We start from the raw sequence: 18,963 nt of genomic DNA on the forward strand, positions 1-18,963 counted from the left end.
GACGGACGCAGGCATTTTCAACAGGACAATGTGACACCCCACACGTCAAGAATTGCTACAGAGTGGCTCCAGAAACGCTGTTCTGAACTTAAACACTTCCACTGGCCACCAAACTCCCCAGGCATGAATGTTATTGAGCATATGTGGGATGACTTGCAATGTGCTGTTCACAAGAGATTATGGACACCCCTGCAAGATTCATGGTGTCATTTTCCTCCAGAACTATTTCAGGCATTTGTCGAGGCCATGCCACGTCATATAGCGGTACTTTTGAGTGCTCGTTGGGTTCCTGCATGATAATCGGCAGATGTATCAGTTTTTTGTTTTGGCTCTTTAGTGTATTTATTCGATTGCACCTATGAGTTGATTCTTATCATGCAATGGCAGTAATTGAGTATGTTTGAAAACTCAAATTTCAGTAGCATAAAACGAAATGTAAACAGCCGTAAGCGGAAATGACAACTTTCAAACGCTGAACTGATGATCGTATAATGTTATTGTAATAGTTGTTGTTCTTGTATGATGGTGAAAACAGCGATGTTGATAAATTTAACATTGTATGAAATGAAGAAGTCGACCTGGGAGGCTAGGGGTTATGCGGTTCAGTGGGGATCCCAGAATGAGGGCTCAGAGGAGCAAGGCGGGGGGGCTGTAATTTTTTAGGCATGTGTTTGTCATGAGTCTTTTGTTAACCTGAGCTTTGGCGCCTACTATGGTACAACGGAAACCAGGCCATATTTATAGAACAGTGAACAAGAGAGGAAAGGAGAAGATGTGGTTGATTAGCAGCAGGTAGGAAAACTGTGTATTTTACGTACTGGAAGTGGGAAATAGCCAAAAACTGCAGGGGAAATGATGAGGGTCTGAGTTGTAGAATTGAGGGAATGGGTAAGAGAAAGGAGTTGGAGAAGAGTGTCTAATGGCTTAAGAGAAAGTGGGCCTGGTCGTAGAACTATTTGGCTCGTACATTAGGAAGGAAAGTTCGACGAACGGCAAGGGTGATCTGATGTAGGGCGCACTGTCTTTGGTTGAGCCAAGCGAACGCTTATGAAGGCAGTTTTATCACCGGTAGCAAGACTTGGCGAAGCATAGCATAGGCGGAGGCCTTACTCACCGACGGTGACTTTGGTGACTCCTTAGCGGGCTTTGACTCTTGGGCGGTGGGGGACGCACTGGTCGCTGCCAGGAAGTGCAGGATCAGCGTCGCCAGCGACACGGCGCTGAACGCGGACGCCATCTTGCGTCTCGTTGTAGCTGCTGGTGCTTCTGACGATCCAGCTGCTGCCCGTGCGTCTGCAAAGGAAAACCGCAGCCTGAAGATTACGTTTCGAAGACACGCCGAAACGTTACGAATCGAAGATAACTAAGCTCTACTGCAGTTTGCTGTTCTGGAATGTGCCGGAAGAGGAAAAGCGAAGTAAAGTAATCGAAATGTGCATGGGTAGGTAAGCATAATATAAAGAGCCTTGCACGACATTTGCTGCTGTTGCAAGAGGAGTGAATTTAATTGCTGCTAGTTGCCTCACGGAACCGCTATCTGCTTCATCACGCTCGTTCGCCTTATTAACTCCAGCAATACCCATATATCTTTTAGCAGGCGAGCTAAAATTGAGAAAGAGAAAACATAAGAATACAATAAAATAGAAGGAACGAAATATAATAAATCCAGTACTACAACCAGTTACCCCATGAATAGCATTATTAAGTAGCACTGTACGTTCACTGTGCTTCATTGTAGGACGTAAGCCTGTTCAGTAATGATCGACCACATTACTACTGTATATTATGTGTCTCTGCTTACCCACATAAATTTTCACACTAGAATGAAATGAACTCATAATGGATTACATGAAGCATTTCAGAAGTTTCGTTCACGCTTATTTTAATTTAAAAATGTATTTATAAAATCGCCTTCGTAAGCATCGTTGCAATCTCTGGTGTGCTGTTGTGCTAACGTAAGAGCAAGTTTTGTAATGTGATCGGAACACCTCATCTAATAATTCGTAATCACCGCAACAGAAGCTTCCTCAAATATACCCAAAGACATCCCAGAGGCTGGCACTGCCTCTTATTTATATATATTCGAATGACTTTATTCTTGATTTCAGAACTTCAGGATGGGTGAGAAAACGTTCTCTATTCGAACATACCTAAGATTCGTGGTAATATCCTGGTACTGTGGCCTCACTAATTCGCCCAAACTAAGTACTCCAATTGCTGGTAAACAAACATAATCAATCGATTCGAGTTATTTCACGGGAGATGGTTCAAATGGCTCTGAGCACTATGGGACTTAACATCTGAGGTCATCAGTTCCCTAGAACTTAGAACTACTTAAAGCTAACTAACCTAAAGACATCACACACATCCATTCCCGAGGTAGGATTCGAACCTGCGACGGTAGCAGTCGCGCGGTTCCGGACTGAAGCGCCTAGAACCGCTCGGCCACCAAGGCCGGCTTCACGGGAGAGGAAAGTGGATTTTTCTAACAAGAACATTTCAGGCTTACAGCACAATTCTACAAAAGCAATGTCAAATTTGCTTAGATTATTTCGTTTAAGTTTCCTAATTTTTTGTGATACTTCTGGCTAGGAAGTGATTTTTAACCCGAATAGTTTTATTTTTGTAATTTACATTCATACGCACTTAGAACGGAACGAATAACTCACGAAAATATACCGTCTGGCTAAACAAAATGGCTATAATGATTGCACTAACTCGCCGTTGTATTGTGAAAGGAAGCAAACGATGCTGATTCGTGCCGAATGAAAAATGGGACCCTAAACAGGGAATTTGACCATTAGCATTATTGTACTTCCTGTGGAAAGAGGACAAAAGTATATGACTGATATAACGTATGGAAATACAGGGTATAGCGAATAAAGTAGTTTAGCGATGACAGGGAAGAAGGCAATCATGTTGATAAACTGTTCATGATTCAATCACCAAGAGCTGGAATGAAGAAAGGAAGCTTATGGTGTAACATCCAGGCGACAATACGATCATTAGAGACGAGCACAAGTTCAATTAGGAGAGGCAGTCTGCCCCCGCATATCGAATTAAGCATCCGATATCCTACTCAAGCAATTTAGGGAAATAGTGCAAGATATAAATGTGGATGGGTGGACTGGAATTTTAACCGACGTCTTCCCGAATGCGAGTCTAGTGATCCAATGACCGAATCACCTCTCTCGATTGAGCATTGGCTCTAATGGGGAAATCCCGTATTGTCAAACTGGACAGTGTCCTCCTCCTTGTAGCTTGCTGTTGCCTTCCTAAGACCTGTTATGGTTCACCGTACATCTGTGCCGTCGATAATTGCGCCGAACGCATAGTTACAGGTCATGAATCTGGCGATAAGGACAGCACTGTTAAATGTTGTGTTTCGAGGAAAAGGAGCTATTGCTAGTTATATACACAAGGCAAGCGACAAATGCAATTCGAAGAGGTATCTTTAACTGCTGTGATATTAAATAAGTAAATAAAATAAGAAAAAAGCGAAGAAGTACTTTAACCTAAATAGTTCCAAATCTGTTCACCCGTATCACCTTCTCGGCCCTTGCCTCCGATGCTGTGAATCGTATTGATCTGCAACTGTATAAAGACAGAAACGCGTTTAGAAACTTATAAACGTGTGTGGGGCGACCACTGAACTTCCTGGTTGACTCGGACCTTTATTACACTATCACCAATTTGTTCTGCTCATTCGCGGAGCTCACCTCACCAGAGTAAAGTCATGATAACAAATAATGTTACTTCGCACCTACTTGTAATGTCTGCAACAGTTCTGCAAGGTCTTCGTAGTCGACTAAACTGAAACCGTGCCGTGTTCTAGCGTCGCACTTATTTACAGTGTTGTCCTCATCATTTCATCATCATTCATGAATGTGGCGAGTTTGGACTGGGCAAAGGTTAAGAATATGTACGGGCGCTGACAGTCTCGTAGTTGAGCGCCCCACAAACCAAACATTATCATCATCATCATCATTTCCAGTGATACGCTACTGTAGACTCAATCATGCTCTGCATCTTCATCTGTACTCCGCAAGCCCTCTTACGTTGTGTGGTGGGAGTATTTTTCGTGTCGCAGTCATGTTCGCTTCTTCTGTCCTAGAACGAGTGTTGATAATCCTCCGCATGAGCTGGAATCTAATTTTACCTTTACGCCCTTTTTCGCCAGATATACGCCGGAGGAAGCAACATACTGCTTGACTCTTATGGGAACGAATGTTCACGAACTTTTAACAGAAAACTACACCATGATGCAATAACATTTCTCTTGTAGCGTGTGCCACTGGAGTCAGGTGAACCCTCCGTGACACTTCTGCGCTTAGTAATCGAATCTGAGACAAAACGCTCTGCTCTCCACAGTGTTTTCCCTCTCAGTTCGGATGGTTCCTTTGAAAGGGCACGGCCGATTTCCTTCCCAATCCTTCCCTAACCCGAGCTTGCGCTCCGTCTCTAATGACCTCGTTGTCGACGGGACGTTAAACACTACCCACCACTACCACCACCTCTCAGTTCCTATTTCTTCTGTCAGTCCTATTTGGTAAGCGTCACAGATCGTTTTATTTTAAATCGCTGCTTACGCACACTCTCTAATATTTAATGGGTGTGATAGCTTCCAGAGATTGACGTGCAGTCGTGGAGTAATACAATAACGGTCTTCCGGCCAATTTATATGCAATATCTTGCATCTGTTTGAGCTGAGGGCCCAATGCCATTCCATGCACCAAGCATCATCCTCTGCAAATCTTCCTGCGTTCTCTCGCATCGAGGCATCTTTGCTTGTACACCGGCATCGTCCGCGAGCAGTACAATGGACTTTGGTCACGCTTCAACACAAGACGCTAGGCTCAGACGCATTTACAGCTGTCATCGCAGCAGTCATCACCCTATAAGGGCTGCACACTTCAAACGTTCGGAATGACGTCTGCAGCGATGTCGTTGAAGAGCTGCAACATCCGCTTTCCATTGCTGTGCAGCATGTACACGCCGCAGGTCTACCCAGACTGCGCACGCCAACTTGCCAGAAAAGTGACAGTACGCCTAAAGTGTAGTTCCTTCTTTGGAGAAGGCAGCTAGTAGAGAGAAAAAACATCCTACGCGAATGATAACAAGGTGACTTGGCCAAATGCCGAGGCATTACCACTACCAATGTGTCCTGAGCAACAGGAAACGGCGGGCGGAGAAACCGCGTCGCCCGTGGCCCTGCGGTGGGCATTTCCTGACAACCTCGCAAACCGGTGATGCCCAATCGCGGTCACTGAAAACCTGCTCGAGCGGAACCACCGCCCAAGCACAGTGGCAGGGAAATAAATGAGCAGCTTAATTTTAGACAGTCGTCGGGCTGGTTACAGTAATGAAACGCGCTCATTTGACAAATGTGGCGGATAAAGCCCGTCAATGCCTTCTTAAAGGAACTGTGTTCATGAAACTTCTTTGGGTGGCGAGGCAAATATTGTGCCTACTCAGCTATGCAAGCGCAACCAGTTGTATCCATTCTTGCAGGAGGGTCAGTCCCGGAAGGTATGCAGCAGGAGTTCTGTGAAGTGTGGAAGGTAGGAGAGGATCTACGGGTGGAAGTAAAGCTGTGGGCGTTGGCCGTGAGTCGTGTTTGGACAGTTTAGTCGACAAGCTTTCCCATGGGAGGCAAAGGTCCCAGGTTCAACTGCCAGTCCGACGCACGGTCTGGAAAGCTTCAGATCAGCGAACATTCCAGCTGCACAGTGAGAATTCCTTCTGAGAACAATATTGACGTTCATAAGTTGAAGGGCTCTTGGAGACTAACGAAACAAAATTATGAGCAAAGACAATATATGCACTTCATAGTGCAATCTCAACAATGTGACATGAGACACAGCGATAGGGATGTAAGTCATACCGTGCTCATGGCCACTGGTGACACGAGATGTGGACATCTTCTGGCACATACGGCAAGACAACGATACTGCTCGGATTTAGCTCATGGTCAACTTTGCCAGAAATGATATGGATTGTTTCGCAGCTTTCGAAATCTTTACTCTGACTGTGAAATATCGCTACGAATATTTAACTCACGGCAATTCATCTGTCATCGTCTCTTACTGGTGTACGACACACGATTCTACAGGCTGATCATTCAATTTACTTTATCCCCCTACAGTATCCCGCAAACGACCAGTACCTTCATTATACGAGAACTTGTCGCTCCCGGTCTGTGTCATGATGGTCTGAAGAACACATCACATACAACAGAGTGCTCTTGTGGCCCCCAAGGTCAATTGCCTGCAGTCCTACGGGCCATATCTAGGATGTCATCGAGTGAAATGTGTCTCCCAGTTATGCAAATTCTCCGTGGATTGTGGGGAGTGATTTAGTAGTCACGGATTAGGATGTCTCCCCATGAAATTAGGTGTGTCGGGGAGTCACCGGCATCGTCAAGGTGAAAGGGCGAGTTAGATGCTGTTCATTAGGAGTGTGTAATGCAATTGCTGCGTCTGTGGCGTGTGCAGAAACCGCAAACGCGAGGGTAGACGAGGACGTCACACCTGGCACGGCGGTTGCAGTACCCCGGGGATATCTAGACCGGCGCGGCGACAGGTAACGGCGACGTCCTTGTGTCCGCGGCAGATGGACTGAATTCCTGACCTTATTTGCGGACGTGCGACGAGACAGCGCGGGACTCGGTACAGACGCGTGTGGAGCACTCCGCCTTACGAAACGAGAGCACCCGCGCTCCGGCTTACGTCACGGCCTGCTGCACGGGACTCTGAGCAGTCTGACAACCAGAGCAACTCGTTCTATTCCCGTACTCATGCTCTGCACCCAATTACGAGTTCCTTTATTTATGCGTATGTGCTTGTGGAAACGCATTACCCGGTAGTTCAGGTTGGGCATGATTGTTATCAGTAATAATAATAATAAGAATAAATACTCAAAATAATAAATACTCCTAATGCTAGCTCTCAGACAAAAACCTGTAGTAGGCACATTTGCAGATGTCAGAAAAGCATACGATTCGATAGACAGGCCCTCACTATTCCAAATTTTAGAACAGAGGGGATTAGATCCCAAAGCACGAGAAATCATAAAACAAATACTAATTGGCACGAAATCCAAAGTAAAATTTATGGAGGAGATCTCAGAACCCTTCGACATTCAGACAGGTGTGAGGCAAGGTGATGAACTCTGTCCTATTCTGTTCAACGGAGTTCTAAACAACGTTATGGAAGAATGGGAGAAAGAACTCAAGAAATGTGGCGTTTGGAAGCCAATGCGAATGGGTGCTGCCGAAAACAGCCTCCGCATACCATATCATGCATGTGCGGACGACCTGGCAATACTAATAGAGGATGAGCAGACTGCAATCAAACAGCTGGAATATAATGTGCAGAAAAAGTAGGTTTACAAATTTCATTTGAGAAAGCTGAATTCACTTGTTCAGAAACTAAAATTGCAAGCTTGAAAACAAAACATGGTAAAATTAACAGGGTTCAATACTTAAAATACCTTGGAGAATTCACTGAACCTGCAGGTATTGAAAAAATCTGAAATCAACATCGCCTCGAAAAAATAAAAAAAGGGTTAGGGTTAACGCAAAACCTCTATAACAAAAAATCAGTGTCAAGACGGGCAAAAAATTTGACACTACAATACTGTCACAGATCCAGGACTCCTATATGCACATGAAACACTACCCCTTGACAGAAAAACAACAACTTGAAAATGGTTCAAATGGCTCTAAGCACTATGGGACTTAACATCTGAGGTCATCAGTTACCTAGACTTAGAATTACTTAAACCTTACTAACGTAAGGACATCAGACCCATCCATGCCCGAGGCAGTATTCGAACCTGCGTCCGTAACAGCAGCTCGGAAACAACTTGAAGACATCAAAAAAGAAGAGAGAAAGATCACCAGGAAAATACTAGGAGGAAAACATATCCAAGACGGTTATAGGCTACCATCGATGAAAACCACAGAAAAGTTTTCAAACATCGAAACTGATATCAGGAAAAGGCGAATGAAAGTCTTTGGGCATCTCAGCCGACTACCAGATAATCGATTGACGAAGAGAATAATAGATTGTGTAGCCTCACTTAAGAATTCCACACCTTGGGTAGACGAAATTCGAAAGGACCTAAATAATGCAAACATAAGGCCAGCCGACATTTTAGAAAGAGGCACCTTCAGACACAAAGTAGGCAAATGGGGAGTTATATCAGAGCAACCAAAATAAAAACAGTAGAGACCAAAGTGAGCGGATGAGCGTAAACAAGCCTTTTTGGAAAGAATGAAAGCCTACTGGAATAACAAGAAGAACTCAAAGAAAAATTGAACGAGCTATTTGCTAAACGTTTTGCGTCGAAGAAAACGATATATAGACAGGTGATTCAGAAAATGTCGTTCTTGCGAAACACAACTGCCTTTTTGTCCACACAAAGTAATAACTGCTGTCGGCAGGGCATTTCAATTTGATTCCGTATTTATAGATTTCCAGAAGGCTTTTGAAACCGTTCATCACAAGAGGCTTCTTGTCAAAGTGTTTGCCTGTAGAGTATTGTCTCAGTCGTGTGATTGGATTTGAAGGGCAGTTAGTTCTGTGATATCGCGAAACATGGGAGAGAGTGTCGCGGGTATGATACGCGAGTTGGGATCGCAATCACTGCAAAGAAGACGTTTATCATTAAGACGATATCTTTTGACAGAATTTCCATCACAAACTTTCTCCTTCAAATGCGAAAATATTTTGTTGACGCCACCCTACATGGCGAGGAATGATAATCCTAATAAAATAGGTAGAACAGACTTCACACAGGAATATTTGTTTATTCGTCCCACGTGCTGTCTGGAACTGGAAAGGTGGAGAAACAAGTTGAAGATGGTTGAGTGAACCCTCCGCCAGACACTTATGCGTAGATGTAGATGTAATATTACGAGGGCTATCCATAAAGTACATTACGTTTTAGACTTAAAAATAAATAAAGTATTGGAATTTTTTTAATTATATACAGATGAAAGCCACACTTAAATACTACTTTTCTACATAGTTGCCATTTAAATTAAGGCACTTATCGTAGCGATGGACGAGCTTGGAAATTCCTTCGTCGTAAAATTCGGCCGCCTGCGCCTTCAACCACGTGGTTACGTCTTCTTGAAGCTGTGCGTCGTCATCAAAACGCTGCATAGCCAACCACTTCTTCATTGCTGGGAATAAGTGGAAGTCGCTCGGTGCCAGGTCGGGACTGTACGGCGGATGAGGAAACAACTCCCACTTAAAAGATTCGAGAACTTCACGAGTGGCATTTGCCGTGTGGGCCCGGGCTTTGTCGTGAATCAGCAAGATCTTTGAGCCCAACTTTCCCCTGCGCTTGTTTTGTATTGCTCTTCTGAGGTTGTGCAGAGTTTGGAAATACCTTTGAGAGTTTATTGTAGAGCCTCTTTCCAGGAAATCCACAAAAATCACACCTTTTCTGTCGCAAAAGACATTCGCCATCACCGTCCTCGCCGACATTGTCTGCATGCATTTCTTGGGTTTTTGGGGGGAATCCGTGTGCCCCCACTCATTGACTGCAATTTTGTCTCGCAGTTCACGTGCTTAACCCATGTGTCTTCACCAGTAACGATGCGATCGAGTAATGAGTCGCCATCTTTCTCGTAAGCTTCCAAAAACGTTAACGCTGCAGCCATTCGCTGATTTTTGTGAATCTCTGTCAAGATTTTTGGTATCCATCTTGCACAAAACTTGAGGTAACCAAGCTTTTCGGTAATGATTTCGTGCAACAAACTTCGTGAAATTTGTGGAAAACTCATAGAGTGTTCCGTTAATGTGGAATTATGGTTTTCACGGACCGCAGCATCGACTTTTTCGACAAGTTCGGCAGTCGCTATGCTGGGACTTCCACTTCGCTCTTCATCATGAACGTTAGTTCGACCATTTTTAAATTTTATTACCCATTGACGCACTCCACCTTCAGTGATTATGTTGTCCCCATACACTTCACAAAGCTGCCGATAGATTTCTATCGGTGTACAGTTTTTTTGCAGTCAGAAACCTTATTACAGCACGCACTTCACACTTCGCGGCATTTTCAATTAACGCTGACATTTCAAACTGTCACAGTAACTCAACGGAGTACAGCACGAACCTCTCACCAGCACGGCAGGACGCCGACTGAGCGGCGGAATGCCGTGACACCAAGATGGCCGCGCTAGCCCCGCCCCTAACGGACGCAAACGAAAACGTAATGTACTTTGTGGATAGCCCTCGTATATTGACGTCTGCGTTTGTTGTCGCTAATACCTGTGGTGCTACCTCGGTGTGGCTGCAACCCAACTGCTATTCGCGGACACCTTTTTGTTTTCACTTGCACAACTTTTCGATCGGACTGTAGCAGCTCACCCGAGGAAGAGCAAGGAAGGGAAAGCTGGGCGCCGGACAGAGCGCGTGTGCGTTCTCGGCTCGGCAGGGGCGCGCCAGCACCACCAGAGTGTCTGCCGCTGCCGGCGCGGTGCGCAGAGTCGTTACGCAAGGCGTCGATCGGCGCACACACAGCAGACGCTGCCGCGGCGGCGCCGCCCCTCATTAGCATACAGATTGCCCTCCAGTGGCCGCTCCGCTCCCCCGCTTCCGTCCCTCCTCGCGCTTTTTTTTTTTATAACACTCGCCGCCCCGGCTTTTCTTAGCCTATTTAAATTTGTTTGGATTTCTTCCGGTATCGGCGGGAAGTAAAAGTTGAAGCCGCTTGGCACCGTGTGCCATTAGCATAGCGACGAGACGCCCGCGAAACCCTGCCCTCCCCCTCCCCTCCACTTTTAAGTAACTGTACGGGTAATCAACCCATCAACTGCCGATAAGTGGGCAATCGAATTCCGTCGTCAGCGAAAGGCGCGCCAGCTGCTAACAACCGCACGGACTGTTTCGGAAGATCCGGGTCCTGTTCTCTGAGACTTCGTTGCAATTTAAATGTGTCTCGTAAATCGTCTACGACATTGCCAACTCATTTTTAAAGCTATGATCTCAAGGCCCATGAAAATTGCATATTGCCGACTACATAGCCCGACTGCATAGCCAGACAACGTTGCCCGGTAGCACTGCAGCCCCAGGAACTGCAGCCACAGCCAGATGTAAGACAACTGTTGACCGGCAATGTTTGCGTAGCACATTTAGGGGCCACAAGTGTTTACACGGGCCACACTAATTTCACAAAACAGGCGACCGCGAGCCACTGGAAGTCAATCTACTGCTTTTGTACCACACAAGGAATAAAGTTAGGACCATCAAGAGAAATCGGGTTTTGTGTATGCGTTCTTTTTTGGATATTTCACTCGTGAAATGATGCTTGACCCGTACCTTTTCCCAGAATTTTCCGGAGCGAGCTGGTGCAGCGGTTAACACAGTGCACTCGCATTCGGGAGGACGACGGTTCAAACACGCGTCCGGCCATCCTGATTTAGGTTTTCTGTGATTTCCCTAAATCGCTTTAGGTAAATGCTGGGATGGTTCCTATCAACAGGCACGGCTGACTTCCTTCCACATCCCTCCCTAATCCGATTGGTCACCTCCGCCGAATCAGTCAACCAACTAACCAACCAGAATTTTACCAGAATGTCGAAACACGCTGTCGAATATCTCGTACAGGAAATTAACCTGAGAAATGCTAAAACCCATACAAATGTGAGAGAGCGAGTACCAGTTACAACCGAATTGGCGATCGGGATACTGGTGATTTGTACACAAGCTTAATGTACAACTTTGAAGTATGCTATACGTCAATAAGCTTCTTCTTATTAGAAGTATGCAGTACTTTGGTAGAACAACTGAAGGCTTTGATAAAGGTAAGTTTCCAATAAGAATTCAGTGTTTAAATGTATTTTCTTTTTATTCAGCTTGCTACGGTGACACACAGCAAAAGAATGGGTATATGCGATCTCATCGGCAACAGCTCGCCAAATGTCCTTCTTCGGAATGCGACCTCTTCATACATTACCTTCGTTTCCCACAGCTCTACGAATTACATTTATGAAATTCGTAGTTCTCTCGTTTTTTCGCTTTTCAATTACTGTACACAATACACTCACAATACCAAATAATTAAGAAATCAGTTGGATGCATGCGCGAAAACTTGCGAACAAAAGCGAAACGGTATTCTTTTTTCTAATACGCGACTACAGCGCTGTCGGTGGGATAAGTAGGAAACAAAGGTCAGAGCGAATGGGAAGCATTTACCTTGGAGGTAAAAAAAGAAGAGATAAGGGAGACGACACTATACACTTACGCTGTACGTTGTTTTGAAGCCAGAGTGGGCGGGGCCTGTTGCAATTTTAAATACGCCAAAACACTACCAGACTACTGTTTACAACCGCTTCTCGTTCATTATTTATGTCGTGTGCAGACAAGATTTCTTTTAAATATTGAAAATTACAGTGCTTACCTGAACAACGTAGTGTCAGGAAGGCAGTTTCAAACGTTTTTCTGCTCTTAAATGCATATTTACTCCAGTAGTACGACACATTTGGCCTCGTTCATGTAATTTGTTTTCTTTCTTGATCTATTTCGAACAACAAAGAAGAGAAGGTTGAGATGTGAAACTGATAATTTCGTAATGCATGTAATTTCACTTTTACTGTATTTGTGTCGGATGCAAATGAAGCTGGAACTACGAAACCAATGCTTGTTTGCTTACTGGTACTGCTTATTGTTCGTTACATTTTCAGCTTTCAGCTCGCATGCACCACATTTTTAATGTCGCAGGTGATGCTCCAAAAACGACCAGCTTTGCGAAAGAAGCGGCGACAATTTCTGCGCAACCCATGCATCATTTTGCACGACAATACGCGGGCGCATACAGCGCAAGCTGTGGCTGCTCTGTTCGGTCGATGGGACTGGGAAGTACCGTGCCATCCACCATACTCCCCGGACGTAAGTCCTTGTGACTTTGATTTGATTCCGAAGATGAAGGAACCACTTCGTGGCATTCGCTCCAGAATTGTTCCAGAGATTCGACAGGCAGTAGACTGCTCCATTCGCACCATCAACAGAACATGTTCTGATAACGGTATACTACGCCTTCCACATCGCTGCCGACGGGCTCTATACAACGCTGGTGACTACTTTGATATACAATAACAGGTGCAAACATATAACTCTTTTGTATCGGTTATGAATAAATAGGTGCCACTATTTAAGTTTCAACCTACGTGTAATAGGAAGTCATTTCTGAAGGCATTTGTCCGGAGTGTAGAGTTACATGGAAGTGAAGGTAGATAGTTCGGACTTACAGAAGAAAGCTGTTGCTGCAGAAGAATGCTGAAGGTTTGTTGAGAAGGTCGAATAACAGCAGTGAATATGATTGGGGAGAAAAGAAATATGTGTCATAATTGGACTAAAAGAAGAGATCGGTTGATAGGACAGTTTCTGAAGAATCAGGAAATGCAGAGTTTAGTATTAGAGGGAAGTGTAGGGTAGCTATTTGAAGATGAAGCGGTTTGCACAGGACAGATTAGCTTGGAGAGTTGCATCAAACCATTCTTCGGACTGAGGACGAAAAGAACAACAGGAACGCCACTTTAGTAGAGTTTTCGTGGGTGCCCACAACAGCTTGAGACGTATTCCCAGTTGAATCCCTTCCCGAAGGACTCGGCCAATTTCTTTCCGTCAGTCCTACTAGCTTGTACTGTGCTCCTAGTCACCTCGTCATCGGCGTGACATCAAATCTTAATCTTCTCTGCACTTGAGGAGGTTCTCTACCCCTGAAAGTAAGAGGCGCAGCCATGTACTGCTGGGGGCGCAGGCGGCCCACCGCTCACGGAGCAGGCGACTGGGCCGGCAGCTGACGCGCCGTCGAGGCCAGCGAGTTATGAGGCGCTGACCGGCGCCCGGTTCCTGACCTTGTCTGCTCAAAAGCGGAACCGACGCCGCGTCTGCTCTGTATTTATGGAAGTGCGCTCTTGCGAGAAAATCCGTCTCTCCCTCCTGAACACTGTCAGTCGCCGCGTATTGTCCTATTTCTCCACTTTCCAATACATATGACGGTGCGGGCGAAGAATCTTCGTTTTACGTAACCATATTTACACAGTCTGCATCTGTCACACTGTCGAAACTATACGAGGAGTAATGATTCTTTTAATTACGCACACGGAAAAATAAATTTACGTAGTTAATTTTTTTGTATTTTCCATCGTTCTTTAGTTGCTTCTATATTCTCGAAGGTGTTCAAATGGTTCAAATGGCTCTAAGCACTATGGGACTTAACATCTGTGGTCATCAGTCCCCTATAACTTAGAACTACTTAAACCTAACCAACCTAAGGACATCGCACACATCCATGCCCGAGGCAGGATTCGAACCTGTGACCGTAGCAGTCGCGCGGTTCCGGACTGAAGTGCCTAGAACCGCTCGGCCACAGTGGCCGGCCCGTCACTATCAGTCAACACGAACTTTCGTTCGCCTAGTGAATTAACGGATACTGTTTTTCTGCTTCACCTGTGTGAGGTATAAATATTCGATACAATATCTCTTGACAAAAGCAAATGGTTTGGTTACGTTCATCAGGAAGCACCACCCACAATAACGCACGCAGTAATGATAAACACACAGCGGCAGTCGGAAGGACTATGTTCAGTAAACACACACACAAATAACACAGACTGACCGTGAAGTGTTGAATTGCAATATCTTCAAACACACCGAAAAACGGGCATCATTGTGTACGCATCCACGAGTGTACCGTGAATTCACGAGTGTACCGTGAATGTCAGGAGTCCGGTAAAACATCAAATCTCCGACATCGCTGCGGCTGGAAAAAGATCCTGCAAGAACGCGACCAACGACGACTGAAGAGAATCGTTCAATGTGACAGAAGCCACAGGCAGATTGCTGCAGATTTCAGTGCTGAACTTAACTTCTGAGGTCATCAGTCACCTAGAACTTAGAACTAATGAAACCTAACTAACCTAAGGACATCACACACATCCATGCCTGAGGCAGGATTCCAACCAAACCAAGGAACGAAACATGAGCGATATTGGCTTACGGAGCCGAAAGGGCACTCGGGTACCTTTGATGACAGCACGACACAAAGCTTAACGCCTCGCCTGGGCCTGTCTACACTGACATTGGATTGTTGATGACGGGGAACATATTGCCTGATCGGACGAATCTCGTTTCATATAGCAACGAGCGGATGAACGTGTACAGGTATGGAGACAACCTGATACCGCTGATACGTCTAAATACGTTTAAATTCAGAAGATCGTTCCTGGAGCCACTCTGTAGCAATTCTAGGCGTGTGGGGTGTCGCATTGCTCTGCTCGAATTCCCCAATCTTTCGGAATGCAGAACGGACATGAATGGATGCATGTGATCAGTATGCTTACGTATGTGTCACCTGTCAGAGTCGTATCTAGACGTATCAGCGGTATCAGGTTGTCTCCATACCCGTACACGTCCATCCGCTCGTTGCTATATGAAACGAGACTCGTCCGATCAGGCAACATGTTTCCCGTCATCAACAATCCAATGTCAGTGTAGACAGGCCCAGGCGAGGCGTAAAGCTTTGTGTCGTGCTGTCATCAAAGGTACACGAGTGCCCTTTCGGCTCCGAAAGCCCATATCGATCATGTTTCGTTGCTTGGTTCGGTTCGAATCTTGCCTCAGGCATGGATGTGTGTGATGTCTTTAGGTTAGTCAGGTTTCCTTAGTTCTAAGTTCTAGGTGACTGATGACCTCCGCTCTTCTGAATTTAAACACTTCTGCTGGCCACCAAACTCCCCAGACACAAATATTGTTGAGCATATCTGGGATGCTTTGCAACGTACTGTTCCGAAGAGATATCCACCCCCTTGTACTCTTACGGGCTTATGGACAGACCTGTATGATTCATTCCCTTCAGCATTACTTGAGGCATTGCATTTTCAACTTCGCGCGGCGTAATGAATAGTCTATTAATTTTCGGGCATGAAGCCGTCCAATTTTTTTTTGTCGTGTCGTCAGTCTTGTCACTCACTCTGAGGATGGCCGGACGATACCTGGCCGAAATGTCAGTGGAGGAAATTTTATTTGCGCCGCTGCATGCCCGAAACTTAGTGGACTTGTGACATTAGTCGAGTCCATGCTACGGCCTGGTGCGGCGCTACCGCATGCTCTCGGGGGTCCTACACGATATTAGCCAGATGAAAGAGTTTCTTTGATTCTTCATTGTACACTCCTGGAAATGGAAAAAAGAACACATTGAGACCGGTGTGTCAGACCCACCATACTTGCTCCGGACACTGCGAGAGGGCTGTACAAGCAATGACCACACGGACACACCAGGAACCGCGGTGTTGACCGTCGAATGGCGCTAGCTGCGCAGCATTTGTGCACCGCCGCCGTCAGTGTCAGCCAGTTTGCCGTGGCATACGGAGCTCCATCGCAGTCTTTAACACTGGTAGCATGCCGCGACAGCGTGGACGTGAACCGTATGTGCAGTTGACGGACTTTGAGCGAGGGCGTATAGTGGGCATGCGGGAGGCCGGGTGGACGTACCGCCGAATTGCTCAACAAGTGGGGCGTGAGGTCTCCACAGTACATCGATGTTGTCGCCAGTGGTCGGCGGAAGGTGCACGTGCCCGTCGACCTGGGTCCGGACCGCAGCGACCCACGGATGCACGCCAAGACCGTAGGATCCTACGCAGTGCCGTAGGGGACCGCCACTTCCCAGCAAATTAGGGACACTGTTGCTCCTGGGGTATCGGCGAGGACCATTCGCAACCGTCTCCATGAAGCTGGGCTACGGTCCTGCACACCGTTAGGCCGTCTTCCGCTCACGCCCCAACATCGTGCAGCCCGCCTCCAGTGGTGTCGCGACAGGCGTGAATGGAGGGACGAATGGAGACGTGTCGTCTTCAGCGATGAGAGTCGCTTCTGCCTTGGTGCCAATGATGGTCGTATGCGTGTTTGGCGCCGTGCAGGTGAGCGCCACAATCAGGACTGCATACGACCGAGGCACACAGGGCCAACACCCGGCATCATGGTGTGGGGAGCGATCTCCTACACTGGCCGTACACCTCTGGTGATCGTCGAGGGGACACTGAATAGTGCACGGTACATCCAAACCGTCATCGAACCCATCGTTCTACCATTCCTAGACCGGCAAGGGAACTTGCTGTTCCAACAGGACAATGCACGTCCGCATGTATCCCTTGCCACCCAACGTGTTCTAGAAGGTGTAAGTCAACTACCCTGGCCAGCAAGAACTCCGGATCTGTCCCCCATTGAGCATGTTTGGGACTGGATGAAGCGTCGTCTCACGCGGTCTGCACGTCCAGCACGAACGCTGGTCCCACTGAGGCGCCAGGTGGAAATGGCATGGCAAGCCGTTCCACAGGACTACATCCAGCATCTCTACGATCGTCTCCATGGGAGAATAGCAGCCTGCATTTCTGCGAAAGGTGGATATACACTGTACTAGTGCCGACATTGTGCATGCTCTGTTGCCTGTGTCTATGTGAGTGTTGTTCTGTCAGTGTGATCATGTGATGTATCTGACCCCAGGAATGTGTTAATAAAGTTTCCCCTTCCTGGGACAATGAATTCACGGTGTTCTTATTTCAATTTCCAGGAGTGTATATTTAGAGATAGCTGCCATTCGTCACACCACCTAGGAATTTAGTCCAAGTCATCTTGTATTGCAGTCGAAATTTTACGACTGCCTGTCGTAGGACTGTGGCTTGAAATCGCACCACAACTGTGCGTTTCCTCGGCGAGAGCGAACAAGTGCCAGCGGCGCTTTCCCGCGCTCGGGCGTCCCACGGCGGCTGTGTATGCGCCGGCTGCTCGCTGCTGGCACCCATTGTTGGCACGGGCGCGTGGGCAAGTACGCGCGCGCGGCGAAAGTGGCTGGCCGCGCCGGGGAGCTATGGCGGCCCCTGGTGCCAGAGCCGTGGCAGGGGCGAGGGGGGGGGGGGGGGCAGTTACTCAGCTCTGCTGGGCTGCGCGACGCCTGCTTCAGCGTCTGTTTACACGTTCCCTAAAGAGCGCGACAAATCGCGCCTCGCAGTGTCAGTGGGGAAAGGTCGCGGCAGTTTCGACGCGCCGCAGCGCGCATATCAGTACTGTACACAGAGAGACATTTACCGTGGCGTCGAGTACTGAAGGGAGACTAGCAATTCTCGCTTTCTCTGCCGCCGTTGCAATATATGCCTTGGCAGTGAACAATACGAGAAAGCACGAAACTGGGACTGCGTGACTCAAAATGCATTGACCGAGGAAGGGAGGGATGGGCACAGGAGGAATGTTTGAAACAATATTTGAGACTTAATGAGGGTAATTACTAATTCCTACCGGAAAAGATATGTCATGACACATATCGATAGCAGCCCAACTCGTATCGAGGTTGGTAACGGAATGTCAAGTTTCTGTCAGGCGCCGACAGCGGTCACGCGGGATCTGCCAGACCCAATGGTGCGCCCCCACTGAGCCACACCTCCAGTTGCTCCGTACCACGAGCGCCCTCTGATGCTGCGATATAGCACGGTTGGCGGCAGCCGCTCAGCCCACTTGTGCTCGTAGCCACTGCGCTACGACACCTTCATTTGTGCTTCATCCTTCTTGACATTACACCGAGCGAGGTGGCGCAGTGGTTAGACACTGGACTCTCATTTGGGAGGACGACGGTTGAATCCCGCGTCCGACCATCCTGATTTAGCTTTTCCGTGATTTCCCTAAATCACTCCTGGCAAATGCCGGGATGGTTCCTTTGAAAGGGCACGGCCGACTTCCTTCCCCATCCTTCCCTAATCCGATGAGACCGATGACCTCGCTGTCTGGCCTCCTTCCCCAAACAACCCAACCCCTTCTTGACTTTAAGATCTGGACTTTATTTCTTGCTGCAATTTTTCTAATGAGTCTTCGTGTCCTTGGAGAAATACATGTTAAAGAAATCTTCTGTTTGTTATGTTAAACTTGTTCGCTAATAGTTTCTGCTTCTGTCCAACTT

At 46.9% G+C, this 18,963-nt stretch overlaps 1 protein-coding gene across 7 annotated transcripts in view; it reads right to left on the reverse strand.

Annotated features, from left to right (window-relative positions):
* The window catches only part of LOC126277991 (A disintegrin and metalloproteinase with thrombospondin motifs 1), a 452,319-nt gene that overhangs the window by 345,977 nt on the left and 87,379 nt on the right, over window positions 1-18,963 (reverse strand). For all 7 annotated transcript variants that reach the window (XM_049977663.1, XM_049977660.1, XM_049977657.1 and 4 more), the window contains exon 2: window positions 1,115-1,293. In XM_049977663.1, the coding sequence (XP_049833620.1) occupies window positions 1,115-1,237 (123 nt within the window). In that variant the 5' untranslated portion in view covers window positions 1,238-1,293. The remainder of the gene's footprint in view (window positions 1-1,114; window positions 1,294-18,963) is intronic.

Source organism: Schistocerca gregaria, chromosome 6 (genome assembly GCF_023897955.1).
Source record: "Schistocerca gregaria isolate iqSchGreg1 chromosome 6, iqSchGreg1.2, whole genome shotgun sequence".
In the NCBI taxonomy this organism is placed as follows: domain Eukaryota; kingdom Metazoa; phylum Arthropoda; class Insecta; order Orthoptera; family Acrididae; genus Schistocerca; species Schistocerca gregaria.